Source organism: Pristis pectinata, chromosome 31 (genome assembly GCF_009764475.1).
Source record: "Pristis pectinata isolate sPriPec2 chromosome 31, sPriPec2.1.pri, whole genome shotgun sequence".
NCBI classification, from domain to species: domain Eukaryota; kingdom Metazoa; phylum Chordata; class Chondrichthyes; order Rhinopristiformes; family Pristidae; genus Pristis; species Pristis pectinata.
Genome location: NC_067435.1, coordinates 20,127,594 through 20,141,678, shown reverse-complemented (window position 1 = coordinate 20,141,678; position 14,085 = coordinate 20,127,594). Strand labels below are relative to the sequence as shown.

General features: G+C 45.3%; 1 protein-coding gene across 3 annotated transcripts in view; it reads right to left on the bottom strand.

Annotated features, from left to right (window-relative positions):
- Window positions 1-14,085, bottom strand: part of map2k7 (mitogen-activated protein kinase kinase 7) — a 104,856-nt gene that overhangs the window by 26,192 nt on the left and 64,579 nt on the right. For all 3 annotated transcript variants that reach the window (XM_052042093.1, XM_052042094.1, XM_052042095.1), the window contains 2 exons: window positions 12,969-13,148; window positions 2,879-2,959 (listed from right to left, as the gene is read on the bottom strand). In XM_052042093.1, coding sequence (XP_051898053.1) covers window positions 2,879-2,959; window positions 12,969-13,148 — 261 coding nt within the window. The remainder of the gene's footprint in view (window positions 1-2,878; window positions 2,960-12,968; window positions 13,149-14,085) is intronic.

The window sequence follows — 14,085 nt, the reverse complement described above, 5'->3', positions numbered from 1 at the left end:
GGGATCCAAGACAAGTTGGCTAAAAGGATCTAACATTGGCTTGGTAATGGGGGGGCAGAGAGTGATGATGGGAGGGCTGATTTTGTGACTGGAAGCCTGTGACCAGTGGAGCACCAGAGTGATTGGTGCCGAGACCCTTACTCTTTGTTATATACATCAACATTTGAGATATGAATATAAGGGTTATGATTAGTAACATGACACAAAAATCAGTGGTGTTATTGATAATGAGGAGGATCATTGTAGGATCGGAATAGCAAAGCAGATGGGAATTCAATCCTGATAGGTGCAATTTGGGAGGACTCACAAGGGCAGGAACTATACATTGGTCCTAGGAAGCACTGAGAAACAGAGGGACCTTGGTGTTACAAGTCCAAGCATCTCTGAAATTGGCAGCACAGGTAGATAAGGTGGTGAAGAAAGCATATGGGGTACTTGGCTTCATTAGCTGGACCTAGAACATAGGAAGGAAGTTATGGTACAACCTTATAAAATGTCAAGCCATAGCTCGAGTACTGTGTGCAGTTCTGGTCACTGTACTATAGGAAAGATGTGATCACATGGAGAGGATGCAGGAGATTCACTGGGATGTTGCCCGAGGATTGGATAGGCTGGGTTTGTTTTCCTTGGATCAGAGGCGGCTATGGGGAATCTGATAGAGATGTACAAAATTCTGAGGCAGATAGGAAGAAACTTTTCCCCCCTAACAGAACTATATAACATGAGAGGCTTTGGGTTGACAGCACAGGATAAGAGAGCTAGAGTGGTGCGATTAATGTGATGGTGCACTATAGACACAGTAAGTGTGGTAGCACACTGTAGTTACAGCAAATGCACAAGATACTAATTAGTGATTGGATCAGTAGATTAAAGATACACAATCAACAAATATGCCAGCATGCAATGTAGTGAAAAAAACAATGCTGGAGAAACTCAGCGAGTCAAGCAGCATGTGTGGAGGCAAAACATGTAGGACACCATTTCCGGTTAAGACACTGCATCAGGACTGAGAGGGAAGAGGAACAAGGGGTGGGTGGGACAGAGGCTGGTAGGTGATACGCAGAACCAAATGGGGAGGGGATATGATGTGCAGATGGAATCAGATGGGACTTTGGGGAGGGACGGGTGGTGGGAAAAGAAGAAAACTAGGTGGGCAGGCGAGAGTGTGTGTGGGAGAGGAACACCGGTGGCACTGGGTTACCTGAAATTGGAAATTTCAACGTTCATACTGTTGGGTTATAGGCTACTTGAGTGGGATGAGATGTTGTTCTTCAAATGGGCCTCATGCTTGTGCAGAACTTATCAATTTCATCACCTTTTCCCTCTTCCAACTTCCACCCTTCCCTTAAATTTCACCTGAACTATCAACCTCTGATACTTTTTCTTTTCTGGATCTCTGTCTCCATCTCAGGAGACAGACTTGTCACTGACATCTACTATAGACTCACCGGGTCCCACAGATACCTCGACTATACCTCCTCCCACCCTGTCTCCTGTAAGGATTCTAATCCTTTTTCTCAATTTCTGTCCCCATCACATCTTTTTGCAAGATGAGGCCTCTGCTGAGGGCTTCTGAAATGTCCTCCTTCTTCCAGAAATGTGGCTTCCCCTCTGCCATAGGTGGTGGAGCCTCCACATGTATCTTCTCCATTTCCCACACACCCGCTCTTACCATCACTCGCCCCAGGCAGAAGAGCAATAGTTCCCTCGGTCCTCACCCTTCACCCCCCCACATCCAACACATTATCGTTCACCATTTCCGCCCAGCCACACCTTCTCTTCCCCCTACCTTCTGCCTTCCGCAGGAACCACTCTCTCCATGACTCCCTAGTCTGCTCATCCCTCCCCACCCACCCCTCCCCGTCCCCTGATACTTTCACCAGTTATCATAGGAGATGTAACACCTGCCCCTTCACCTCCTCCATCACCACCATCCAGGACCTAAATAGCCCTTCCAGGTGAGACAGAGGTTCATCTGCACCTCTATATTTGTTGCTCACAACGTGGCCTCCTCCATATTGATGAAACCAAGTGTAGACCTGGTGACTGTTTTACAGAGCGCTGGTGCTGTCTGCAGTGGCCATCTCGAGCTTCTGATTGCATGTCACAGTACATAGAACAAAGAGCAGTACAGCACAGGAACAGGCCCTTTGGCCACAACATCTATTTTAACTAATCAAGTTATTTTAACAAGTGTGATGGAAGAAATCATTTTAACTCTCCTTCCCACTGCCACATGAACCTGTCTGTCCTCAGCCTTCTCCACTGCAAATGCAAATTAGAAAAATAACATCTCATATTCCACTTGCGTGGCTGACAACCCAATGGTGTGAACATTGAATTTGCCCATTTCAGGTAACCCACACCCTGGTGCTCTCCCCCCACACACACTCACCTGTCTACCTAGGTTGCTCCTCCCTTTGTTCACCTTTCCCATCTCCTCCCCCTCCCCCCACCTGGTTCCATTTCCCATCATCCCCTCTCCATCCGATTCCATATCTGCCTTGCACCACTTCTCTATATGGGCAATCTTTCCACCTCCCCCTCAGTCCTGATGCAGGCTCTCGATCTGAAACGTCAACATACACCTTTTGCCTCCACAGATGCTGCCTGACCTGCTGAGTTTTTCCAGCATTCTATTTTTGTTCCAGATTCAAGCATCTGCAGTCTCTTTTATGTTCTGTCTACAATATAATGAATATATAGGCAAGTGCAGAAGCACACTAGATAGTGATTGTACCAGTGTACTATAGTGAATACACCAGTGGCAACAGTGTGCACCTGCACTATAGCTGCAGCAAGTGTGCCAGTATGGTCACACTGACCAGCATACGAAAGGAAGAGTAAAGTCTAGTGCAGATTGCTCATGGTTCCTTACCAGTGAAATGCCCAGACTCCAAACGTCCGCTCTGATGTCATAATCGGGCTTGGTTGGATCAGGAGGATCTATCCTTTCTGGCTGTGGACAGAATGAGATCGAGAAATACAACACAAAATGAAAATCCCCGAACACATTCATATTCCCATCCCTTCATCATGTGAGGGTTCAGTGCTTCAACCTCATGTTGTTCAGTCTCTCCCTTTGTTGCAGTTTTTGGTCACTTCCTGGCACCTGTGCCACTACGCCCCCACTCCACATTGCTGACACGCTTCTTGTGCGTTCTATAACCATATCCCAATATCAGGCTTTAATCTAATATCTCAATCATATGGAATCCCAGTCTTTGCACCGTAATATACCCCACATTCCCGCACTGCACACTATAATATACCGCACCATTCAGTTATCAACCATTTGGTTCTTGAACCAACCTGCACGACCAATCACTACTTCAGTACAGCAACACTGTGACCACTTTGGACTCCAATGGACTTTGTTTTTTTTCTGTAATTGTGTTCTCTCTTGTATAATCTTGTATAATTTATGTTTATGTTTTTCTTGTGAATGATGTGTCTCTGATGCTATGTGCCTGTGATGCTGCTGCAAGTTAGTTTTTCATTGCACCTGTGCACACATGGACTTGTGCAGATGATAATAAACTGGACTTTGATTTTACCATCACTCCCTCCAGACTATTCACCACAATGTCACTCGACACTGATACACATCAATACTCCGCTCTGCATTCTACAATCCCATCCTCCATACAGGTATATGCTATGATATACACTAATACCTTGTTTTCCGTTCTTCATACACCAATATTCCACTTCCCAGATCAACAGCCCATTCACTAAATTTAATGCCTTGCTTTCCACATCATGTATTTCAATATCCCACTCTCCACATTGTGATATACCAATATTCCTCTCTCCATGCTGTGATATACACTGATGTCCCTCTCCCTTTACTATAATGTACACCAATATCACTCTCCACCCTGCGATATACACCAATATGCTGCTCTTCTCACTGATATAAACTGCTACTTACCTCTCTAAATTAATATACACCATTATTCCCCTTCCCACAATACAAACCCTGTGTCCACACTGACATAAACTGCTAGATCCCCTCTTCAGTCATTAATATACATCACCATCTCCCTCTACATAGTGACATGCATCACAATGCCCTTCTCCACAATGATATACATCTGCTATCGCTGACTGGACACTTGTATTTCCTACCATCCTCCTCTCCATACTGACATACAACAGAAACTTCTCATCTATATCGATATATAGCATTGTCTACCTTTCCCATTTGGGTAGCACAATAGTGTAGCGGTTAGCGTAACACTATTACAGCGCCAGCGACCTGGGTTCAATTCCAGCCACTGTCTGTAAGGAGTTTGTACTTTTGCCCCATGTCTGCATGAGTTTCCTCCGGGTGCTCCAGTTTCCTCCCACATTCCAAAGACGTACGGGTTAGGAAGTTATGGGCATGCTATGTTGGCGCTGGAAGGATGGCAACACTTGCCGGCTGCCTCCAGAACATTCTCTGCAAAAGGTGCATTTCACTGTGTGTTTTGATGTACACGTGACTAATAAAGAAATCTTATCTCATCTTATATACACCACTATCCACACTCCGAACACCAGACCACACGACCATCTCCTTCTGCACCCAAAAACAATATTACACTCCATTCAATGACTTTCCAACTTTCCATTCTCTCCGCTGCTGCACCCTTCTCCACACGGAAATAAACCATTAATCTTCTCTCCATTCTATCATATAAACCAAAATCCCTCACTCCACACAGATATACATAGATCCCTTGCACCACAGCAACACCCCAAATTCACTCTCCACATTGATATAGACTCCCAGCCCATTCAACACTCAGGACCACTTATCTAACCTGCCTCATAAGGCTGATATACACCATTATTGTCAAAGTCAAGTTTATTGCCACAGTGCAAATCCCCTCTCCACAGCAATACACACCTCGATCCCCATCACTGATACGATTTACAATCTCCCTTTCCACACTGGTATACACCCTCTACTTTCTATATTGATAAACTATTCACAGAAATTAATACTAAGTCCCTTTTGAATTGAGACAGAGGAAATTATATCGAGGAATGAGGAAATAGCAGAGATATTAAACAAATATTTTGTGTCTGCTTTCAAGGAAGAAGACGCAGAAGACCTCCATGTGGAAAACGACAAGTCTGGAGAGAATGAAGAGCTCAAAGATGTTAGTGTAAGTAAAAAATATAAATTGTGTTAGAAAACAAATGGAACTGAAAGCAGATAAATTTGCTGGCCCTGATGCCTGGTTTTGAAAGAAGCAGGTAAAGAGATAGTTGTTGCACTGCTTGTCATGCTCCAAAATTCCACAATGCTTGGGCTACACACTGGTGCAGCAGGAAGAGTCGCTGTCTCACAGCTCCACTGACCCAGGCTCAGTCCTGACCTCCACCCGTACCACCTACAGGGAGTTTGCACGATCTTCTTGTGAGTGCATGGGCTTCCCCAGAGTGCCCTGGTTTCCACCCACACGCCAAAGATCGGTAGGTTAATTGGTCAATATAAACTGCCCCGAATGTGTAGGTGAGTGGTAGAATCTGGGGGGAGTTGATGGGAATGTGGGAAGAAAAAAAGTGTAGGATTAGTGTGAATGGGTGCTTGATAAACGGCGCAGTCAACGGGCCAAAGGTCCTCAGTCCATGCTGAATGATTGAGAGGTAGGGAATGTAACCACATTGCTTAACAGAGGAGAAAGAAAATAAAGAATCACAGACCAATAAGCCTATCATCAGTAGTAAGGAACACGTCTGAATTTGTCATTAAGGAAGTGGTAGCAGGACACTTAGGAAATAATTATAGGTTTGGGCAGAGTCCACATGAATTTATGAAAGGAAATTCCTTTCTGACAAATTTAATCTTCTACTAGCAGAATAGAAAAGGAGGAAACCAGTGGATGAGCTGTATTTGGACTTTCAGACACCTTTGATAAGATACCACACAAGAGACTATTAGACACAGAGTGCATTGGGGTGATGTTGGATTGAGGATTGGTTAGTTGACAGAGAACACAGAGCAGAAATAAATGGGTAATTTTCCATTTGGGAGGATGAAACCAGTGGGAAGGTGTAGGGATCAGTGCTGGGACCTCAGCCATAGAGAATCTGTTTTCTATCTTAGAGTTACAACACAAAATGCCATTCAGTCCATTGGGACCATGACATGAGTCTCTCTGCCTCCGGGAAGGCTACATCTGCACCCGGTGTGTCCAGCTGCAGCTCCTCAGAGACCATGTCGGGGAACTGGAGATGCAGCTTGATGACCTTCATCTGGTCAGGGAGAATGACGAAGTGATAGAAAGGAGTTATAGGCAGGTGGTCACACCGGGACCACGGGAGTCAGGCAAGTGGGTCACAGTCAGGAGGGGGAAGGGGAAGAGTCAGATACTAGAGAGTACCCCTGTGGCTGTACCCCTTGACAATAAGTACTCCTGCTTGAGTACTGTTGGGGGAGACAGCCTACCTGGGGGAAGCAACAGTGGCAGTGTCTCTGGCACAGAGCTCGGCCCTGTGGCTCAGAAGGGTAGGGAAGGAGAGAGGAGGGCACTAGTGATGGGGAACTCTATAGTTAGGTGGGCAGACAAGCGATTCTGTGGACGCAGGAAAGAAACTTGGAAGGTAGTTTGCCTCCCAGGTGCCAGGGTCCAGGATGTTTCAGATCGCGTCCAAGATATCCTGAAGGGGGTGGGAGAACAGCCAGAGGTCGTGGTACATACTGGTACCAACAACATAGGTAGGGAGAGGAATGAGGTCCTGAAAAAAGACTATAGGGAGTTAGGAAGGAAGTTGAGAAGCAGGACCTCAAATGTAGTAATTTCAGGATTACTGCCTGTGCCACGCGACAGTGAGTATAGGAATAGAATGAGGTGGAGGTTAAATGCGTGGCTGAGAGATTGGAGTAAGGGGCAGGGATTCAGACTTCTGGATCACTGGGGCCTCTTTTGGGGCAGGATTGACCTGTTCAAAGAGGACGGGTTGCACTTGAATCCCAGGGGGACCAATATCCTGGCGGGGAGGTTTGCTAAGGCTACTGGGGAGAGTTTAAACTAGAATCGTTGGGGGGTGGGATTTGAACTGGAGAGACTGGGGAAGAGGTGTTTGGCTCTCAAACAGAGAAAGCTAGTAGTAGGTATGTGAGGCAGGATAGGCAGGTGATAGATAAGGGACGTGTTTAGACTGGTTTGAGATGTGTTTATTTTAACGCAAGGAGTATTGTGAACGAGGCGGATGAGCTTAGAGCTTGGATAAATAGTTGGAGCTACGATGTGGTGGCCATTATGGAGACTTGGATGGCTCAGGGACTGGAATGGTTACTTCAAGTACCGGGTTTTAGATGTTTCAGGAGGGACAGGGACGGAGGCAAAAGAGGTGGGGGAGTGGCACTGTTGATCAGAGATAGTGTCACAGCTGCAGAAAAGGTGGATGTCATGGAGGGACTGTCTACGGAGTCTCTGTGGGTGGAGGTTAGGAACAGGAAGGGGTCAATAACTGTACTGGGTGTCTTTTATAGGCCGCCTAATAGTAACAGGGATATCAAGGAGCAGATAGGGAACCAGATCCTAGAAAGGTGTGATAATAACAGAGTTATTGTGATGGGAGATTTTAATTTCCCAAACATTGATTGGCACCTCCATACAGTGAGGGGTTTAGATGGGGGTGGAGTTTGTTAAGTGTGTTCAGGAAGGATTCTTGACACAATATGTAGATAGGCCTACAAGGGGAGAGGCTGTGCTTGATTTGGTATTGGGAAATGAACCTGGTCAGGTGTCAGATCTCTCAGTGGGAGAGCACTTTGGAGATAGTGATCATAATTCTATCTCCTTTACGTTAGCACCAGAGAGAGATAGGAACAGACACACTAGAAAGGCGTTTACTTGGAGTAAAGGGAATTATGAGGCTCTCAGGCAGGAAATTGGAAGATTAAATTGGGAACAGATGTTCTCAGGGAAAAGTATGGAAGAAATGTGGAAAATATTCAGGGGATATTTGTGTGGAGTTCTGCATAGGCAGGTTCCAATGAGACAGGGGAGTCACGAGAGGATACAGGAACTGTGGTGTACAAAGGCTATAATAAATCTAGTCAAAAGGAAAAGAAAAGCTTACTAAAGGTACAGAGAGCTAGGTAATGTCAGAGATCTGGAAGATTATAAGGCTAACAGGAAGGAGCTTAAGAAGGAGAGCCAGAAGGGGGAATGAGAAGGCCTTGGCAGGCAGGATTAAGGAAAACCCCAAGGTATTCTACAAGTATGTGAAGAGCAAGAGGATAAGATGCAAAAGAATAGGACCTATCAAGTGCAGCAGTTGGAAAGTGTGTATGGATCCGGAAGAAATAGCGGAGGTACTTAATGAATACTTTACATCAGTATTCACTACGGAAAAAGATCTGGGGGATTGCAGTGAGGACTTGTAGCAGGCTGAAAAGCTTGAGCATGTAGATATTAGGAAAGAGGAGGTGCTGAAACTTTTGGAGAGCATCAAATTGGATAAGTCACCGGGACCGGATGAGATGTATCCCAGGCTGCTATGGGAGGCGAGGGAGGAGATTGCAGAGCCTCTGACGATGATCTTTGCATCATCGACGGAGATGGGAGAGGTTCCAGAAGATTGGAGGGTTGCGGATGTTGTTCCCTTATTCAAGAAAGGGAGTAGAGATAGCCCAGGAAATTATAGACCAGTGAGTATTAATTCAGTGGTTGGTAAGCTGATGGAGAAGATCCAGAGAGGCAGGATTTATGAACATTTGGAGAGGTATAATATGATTAGGAATAGTCAGCATGGCTTTGTCAAGGGCAGGTCCTGCCTTACGAGCCTGATTGAATTTTTTGAGGATGTGACTAAACACATCGATGATGGGAGAGCAGTAGATGTAGTGTATATGGATTTCAGCAAGGCATTTGATAAGGTACCCCTTGCAAGGCTTATTGAGGAAGTAAGGAGGCATGGGATCCAAGGGGACATGGCAGTGTGGATCCAGAACTGGCTGGCCCACATAAGGAAAAGAGTGGTTTTTGAAGGGTCATAGGATATGACCAGTAGTGTACCTCAGGGATCTGTTCTGGGACCCTTACTCTTTGTGATTTTTATAAATGACCTGGATGAGGAAGTGGAGGGGTGGGTTAGTAAGTTTGCAGATGACACAAAGGTTGGAGGTGTTGTGGATAGTATAGAGGGCTGTCAGAGGTTACAGCAGGACATAGACGGGATGCAAAGTTGGGCTGAGAAGTGGCAGATGCAGTTCAACCCAGATAAGTGGGAAGTGGTTCATTTTGGTAGCTCAAATATGATGGCAGAGAATAGTATTAATGGTAGGACTCTTGGCAGTGTGAAGGATCAGAGGGATCTTGGGGTCCGAGTCCACAGGACGCTCAAAGCAGCTGCACAGGTTGACTCTGTGCTTAAGAAGGCATATGGTGTATTGTCCTTCATCAATCATGGAATTGAATTTAGGAGCCGAGAGGTAATGTTGCAGCTATATAGGACCCTGGTCAGACCTCACTTGGAGTATTGTGCTGAGTTCTGGTCACCTCACTACAGGAAGGATGTGGAAGCCATAGAGAGGGTGCAGAGGAGATCTACAAGGATGCTGCCTGGAATGCGGAGCATGCCTTATGAAAGCAGGCTGAGGGAACTCTGCCTTTTCTCCTTGGAGCAAAGGAGGATGAGGGCGGACCTGATAGAGGTGTATATGATGATGAGAGGCATTGATCGCTCTTTCCCAGGGCACCAATGCTCAAAACAAGAGGACACGGCTTTAAGGTATTGGGTCGGGTGATGTCAGAGGCAGGTTTTTCACTCAGAGAGTGGTTGGTGCATGGAATGCGCTGCCTGGGGTGGTGGTGGAGGCTGATACATAGGACAAGTTCAAGAGATTGTTAGATAAGCATATGGAGGAATTTAAGTTAGAGGGATATGTGGGAGGAAGGAGTTAGATAGTCTTAGGCGGCACAACATGGTAGGCCAAAGGGCCTGTATTGTGCTGTAGTGTTCTATGGTTCTATAGATAGTCAGAGGCATTCCCCCAGGGCTGAAATGGTGGCCACAAGAGGACATAGGTTTAAGGTGCTGGGGTGTAGGTAAAGGGGAGATGTCAGGGGTAAGTTTTTTACTCAGAGAGTGGTGAGTGCGTGGAATGGGTTGCCGGCAACGGTGGTGGAAGCGGATACGATAGGGTCTTTTAAGAGACTGTTGGATAGGTACATGGAGCTGAGAAAAATAGAGGGCTATGGGTAAGCCTAGTAATTTCTAAGATAGGGACATGTTCGGCACAGCTTTGTGGGCTGAAGGACCTGAATTGTGCTGTAGGTTTTCTATGTTCTAACTCTCAGGAGTGCAATGCCATTAGTCCCATTACGACTCTCTTTATTTTCATGTCTGTCTGAAACTTACTCTCTTTCACCCATGCCTGCATCTGTATCAGTGACTGGATTTGGGGACCAAGCATAATAGATTCAAATGTTCTTATGATACAAAGCTGGACAGCAATGTGAAAATACAGAGAAGCTTCAAGGGATATAGTCAGGCTAAGTAAATGGGAAAGGAAATGGAAGACAATGTGAAAAAATATGAAGTCATTCAATTTGTAATGACATGAATCACTGAAAATTAGCATGTAGGTAAGTGGTTTGTTGGTCTTCATAGGAAGAGGATTTGAGCACAAGAGTAAAGACATCGCACAGCAATTACATAGGGTCCTGGTGAGACAACACTTGGAAATCTTATGTACAGGCCTGGTCCTCCTACCCAAGGAAAGAAATCGAGTGACAGAGTGGGTGACGATTCTCCAGACTAATTCCTGGGATGCCGAGATTGTTGTAGAAGGAAAGATTCAGCAGACTGGGACTGTACTTTTGAATTTAGAGGAATGAGAGGGAATCTCATGGAAACATACAAACTTGGAAAAGCATGGACTTGTTAGGGATGGTCAGCATGGCTTTGTGTGGGGGAGGTCACGCCTCATAAATTGGATAGTTTTTTTGAGGATGTGATGAAGATGATTGATAAGGGTAGGGAAGTGGATGTTCTCCACACTGATGGACACCTCCCCACCCCTCTCCACACTGTCTACACCCTCTCCATAGCCTCCACATCCTTCTTATAATGGGGCGACCAGAATTGAATGCAATACTCCAGATGTGGCCTAACCAGAGTTTTATAAAGTTGCAACACGACTCACGGACTCTTGAACTCAGTGCCTTGACTAATAAAGGCAAGCATGCCATATGCTTTCTTTACATCAGTGTAAGTGTGGAAGGGATGTAGAGGTGTACATTCTTATCAAGAATTTCTCCACTGTCATGTACGTTACTACCTGCCTCTCCAAAGTGACATACACCATTAGACCTCTATTCATACTGAAACCTCCTCGCCATTCATTGATATTCCTCTCACCTCAAGGAGGGGATTGCTAGTCCCCTTTTTATATATAGCCAAGCCTCTTCTCCAAAATATAATGCTCTTCCCACTTCCACACTGATATACAATGCAAACTCCTCATCCTCACTGAATGTCAGTTTCCCATTTTGCGATATAAATCACTATCCTTAATTCACATGGTGATATACAAAATTATCACCCACTCCACACCAATAGTTACTTCTGTCTCCACATAGTGATTCAGATTGCTCTCCATTCTTCACTTTGAGGTACACCATTCTACCACATATTAACTGTTAATCCTCTGTCCAGTCCTGGATGTAAACCACATTGTCCCTCTGTGCACTGTAACCACATCACTACATTCCACATTAATACACACCACAACCCCTACCATCCATAGCTCAGTGTTCATCGCTATCCCCACTTCACAGATATACGCTGCTATCCCCACTTCACAGACATACGCTGCTATCCCCACTTCACAGACATACGCTGCTATCCCCACTTCACAGACATACGCTGCTATCCCCACTTCACAGACATACGCTGCTATCCCCACTTCACAGACATACGCTGCTATCCCCACTTCACAGACATACGCTGCTATCCCCACTTCACAGACATACGCTGCTATCCCCACTTCACAGACATACGCTGCTATCCCCACTTCACAGACATACGCTGCTATCCCCACTTCACAGACATACGCTGCTATCCCCACTTCACAGACATACGCTGCTATCCCCACTTCACAGACATACGCTGCTATCCCCACTTCACAGACATACGCTGCTATCCCCACTTCACAGACATACGCTGCTATCCCCACTTCACAGACATACGCTGCTATCCCCACTTCACAGACATACGCTGCTATCCCCACTTCACAGACATACGCTGCTATCCCCACTTCACAGACATACGCTGCTATCCCCACTTCACAGACATACGCTGCTATCCCCACTTCACAGACATACGCTGCTATCCCCACTTCACAGACATACGCTGCTATCCCCACTTCACAGATATACACTGCTATCCCCACTTCACAGATATACACTGCTATCCTCCACTTCTCTCAATCTTATACACCACTATTGCTCTGTCCATACTGATATACTCTGCTCTTCACCTCTCCACCATAATTTAGACCACCTTCCCCTCTCATTATTGATACAATGTTGTTCTCTCTCCACAGTGATATGCAACATTATCCCTCTCTCTTCTTAACTTTTTCTTCTTAGGCAGTCCCTCAGATCGAGGATGACTTGCTTCCACTCTAGTTAGCAGCTGAGTGAGTTGTTTGAAGCCGTCGCATCCTTGAACCGAGTACACTCTTTATCCTTTCTCTGGTGACCTTATATAGTAACACTGCTCAAGACCACTGAACAATTCATGGTACAATTTCTCACTTCACACAGAGATATACCTGGGCCAGAGATAGGATAGAAAGCAGGAAACTTTTCCTCATAGCAGAGGTATCTAAAAGCCACCACCATGCCCCTCTCCTAATATACGTTGTAAAGTACACCAATATCCCGCTCTCCATACTGTAACAAAGAGGAATTTCATTCATTAATGTAAGCATTGATATTCCAATCTCAGGGACTCACCGCCATGTACGCTGCACATCCCGCACTCCTCGTTTTTGCTTTTGAGTCTACCAGTCTCCCGCTAATCCCGAAATCACACAACTTGATTTGACCCCGCTCATCCAGAAGAATGTTAGAAGGTTTGACATCTCTGTGAATGACACCATGCTTCTCCTTCAGGTAGAAGAGAGCTTTGACAATCTGTTTAAAAAGGTAACATACCTGCTGTTGATCTGGGACTAATTATAGCATAACGTCAGAGTGGATGGAAATATCACATCATTCTGCCCCACTTTTTATCCTTCCAAAATATTTTAATTAAGACCATAAGATATAGGAGCAGAATTAGACCATTTGGCCCATCGAGTCTGCTCTGCCATTCAATCATGGCTAATTTTTTTTCAACCCCATTCTCTTGCCTTCTCCCAGTAACCCTTAACCCCTTTATCATGACAACAAATTCCACAGATTCACCACCTTCTGGCTAAAGAAATTCCTCCTCATCTCAGTTTTAAAGGGATGACCCTTGGATCCCAGACTCTCCCACTACTGGAAATGTCCTCTCCATGTCCACATATCCAAGGATTTCAATATTCTGTAGGTTTTAATGAGATCCCGCCTCATCCTTCTGAACTCCATCGAGTACAGGCCCAGAGCCATCAAACACTTCTCATTGCGCATTACATGCTTTCTATTGCTTGCACCAACTCAATTTAGTGAACTGAGCAGATTTTATAGATCATGGGCTTGAAAAGGGAGCAACCTTTATCATCAGATCAAGGCTTGATAGGAACTTTACAAATGTTCAAAGTGACTTAGAGTCTAAGTTGGTGTCCTGGAAAATGTTGTGATGAATACAAGTGCCCTCAAACTAACAGCAATGGTAAAAGATGTGTTAACCCAGCCCAGATCTGGTAGCAGCACTGCAATATCCATGGGATATCCAATGTTATATTACAGTTTAGTAGCCATTAGACCCAAATCTGTCAGCAATCTATGAATGGGATGGCACCGGTCTTTCTTGCAATGTGACAGCCAAGAGCTGCTTCCCTTCTTTGCCACTGAAAACATAACAGTTTTACTGAGAATTGAGGGTCCACGACACATCTCAAATTCAAGGGATTGCTTAAACACAGCC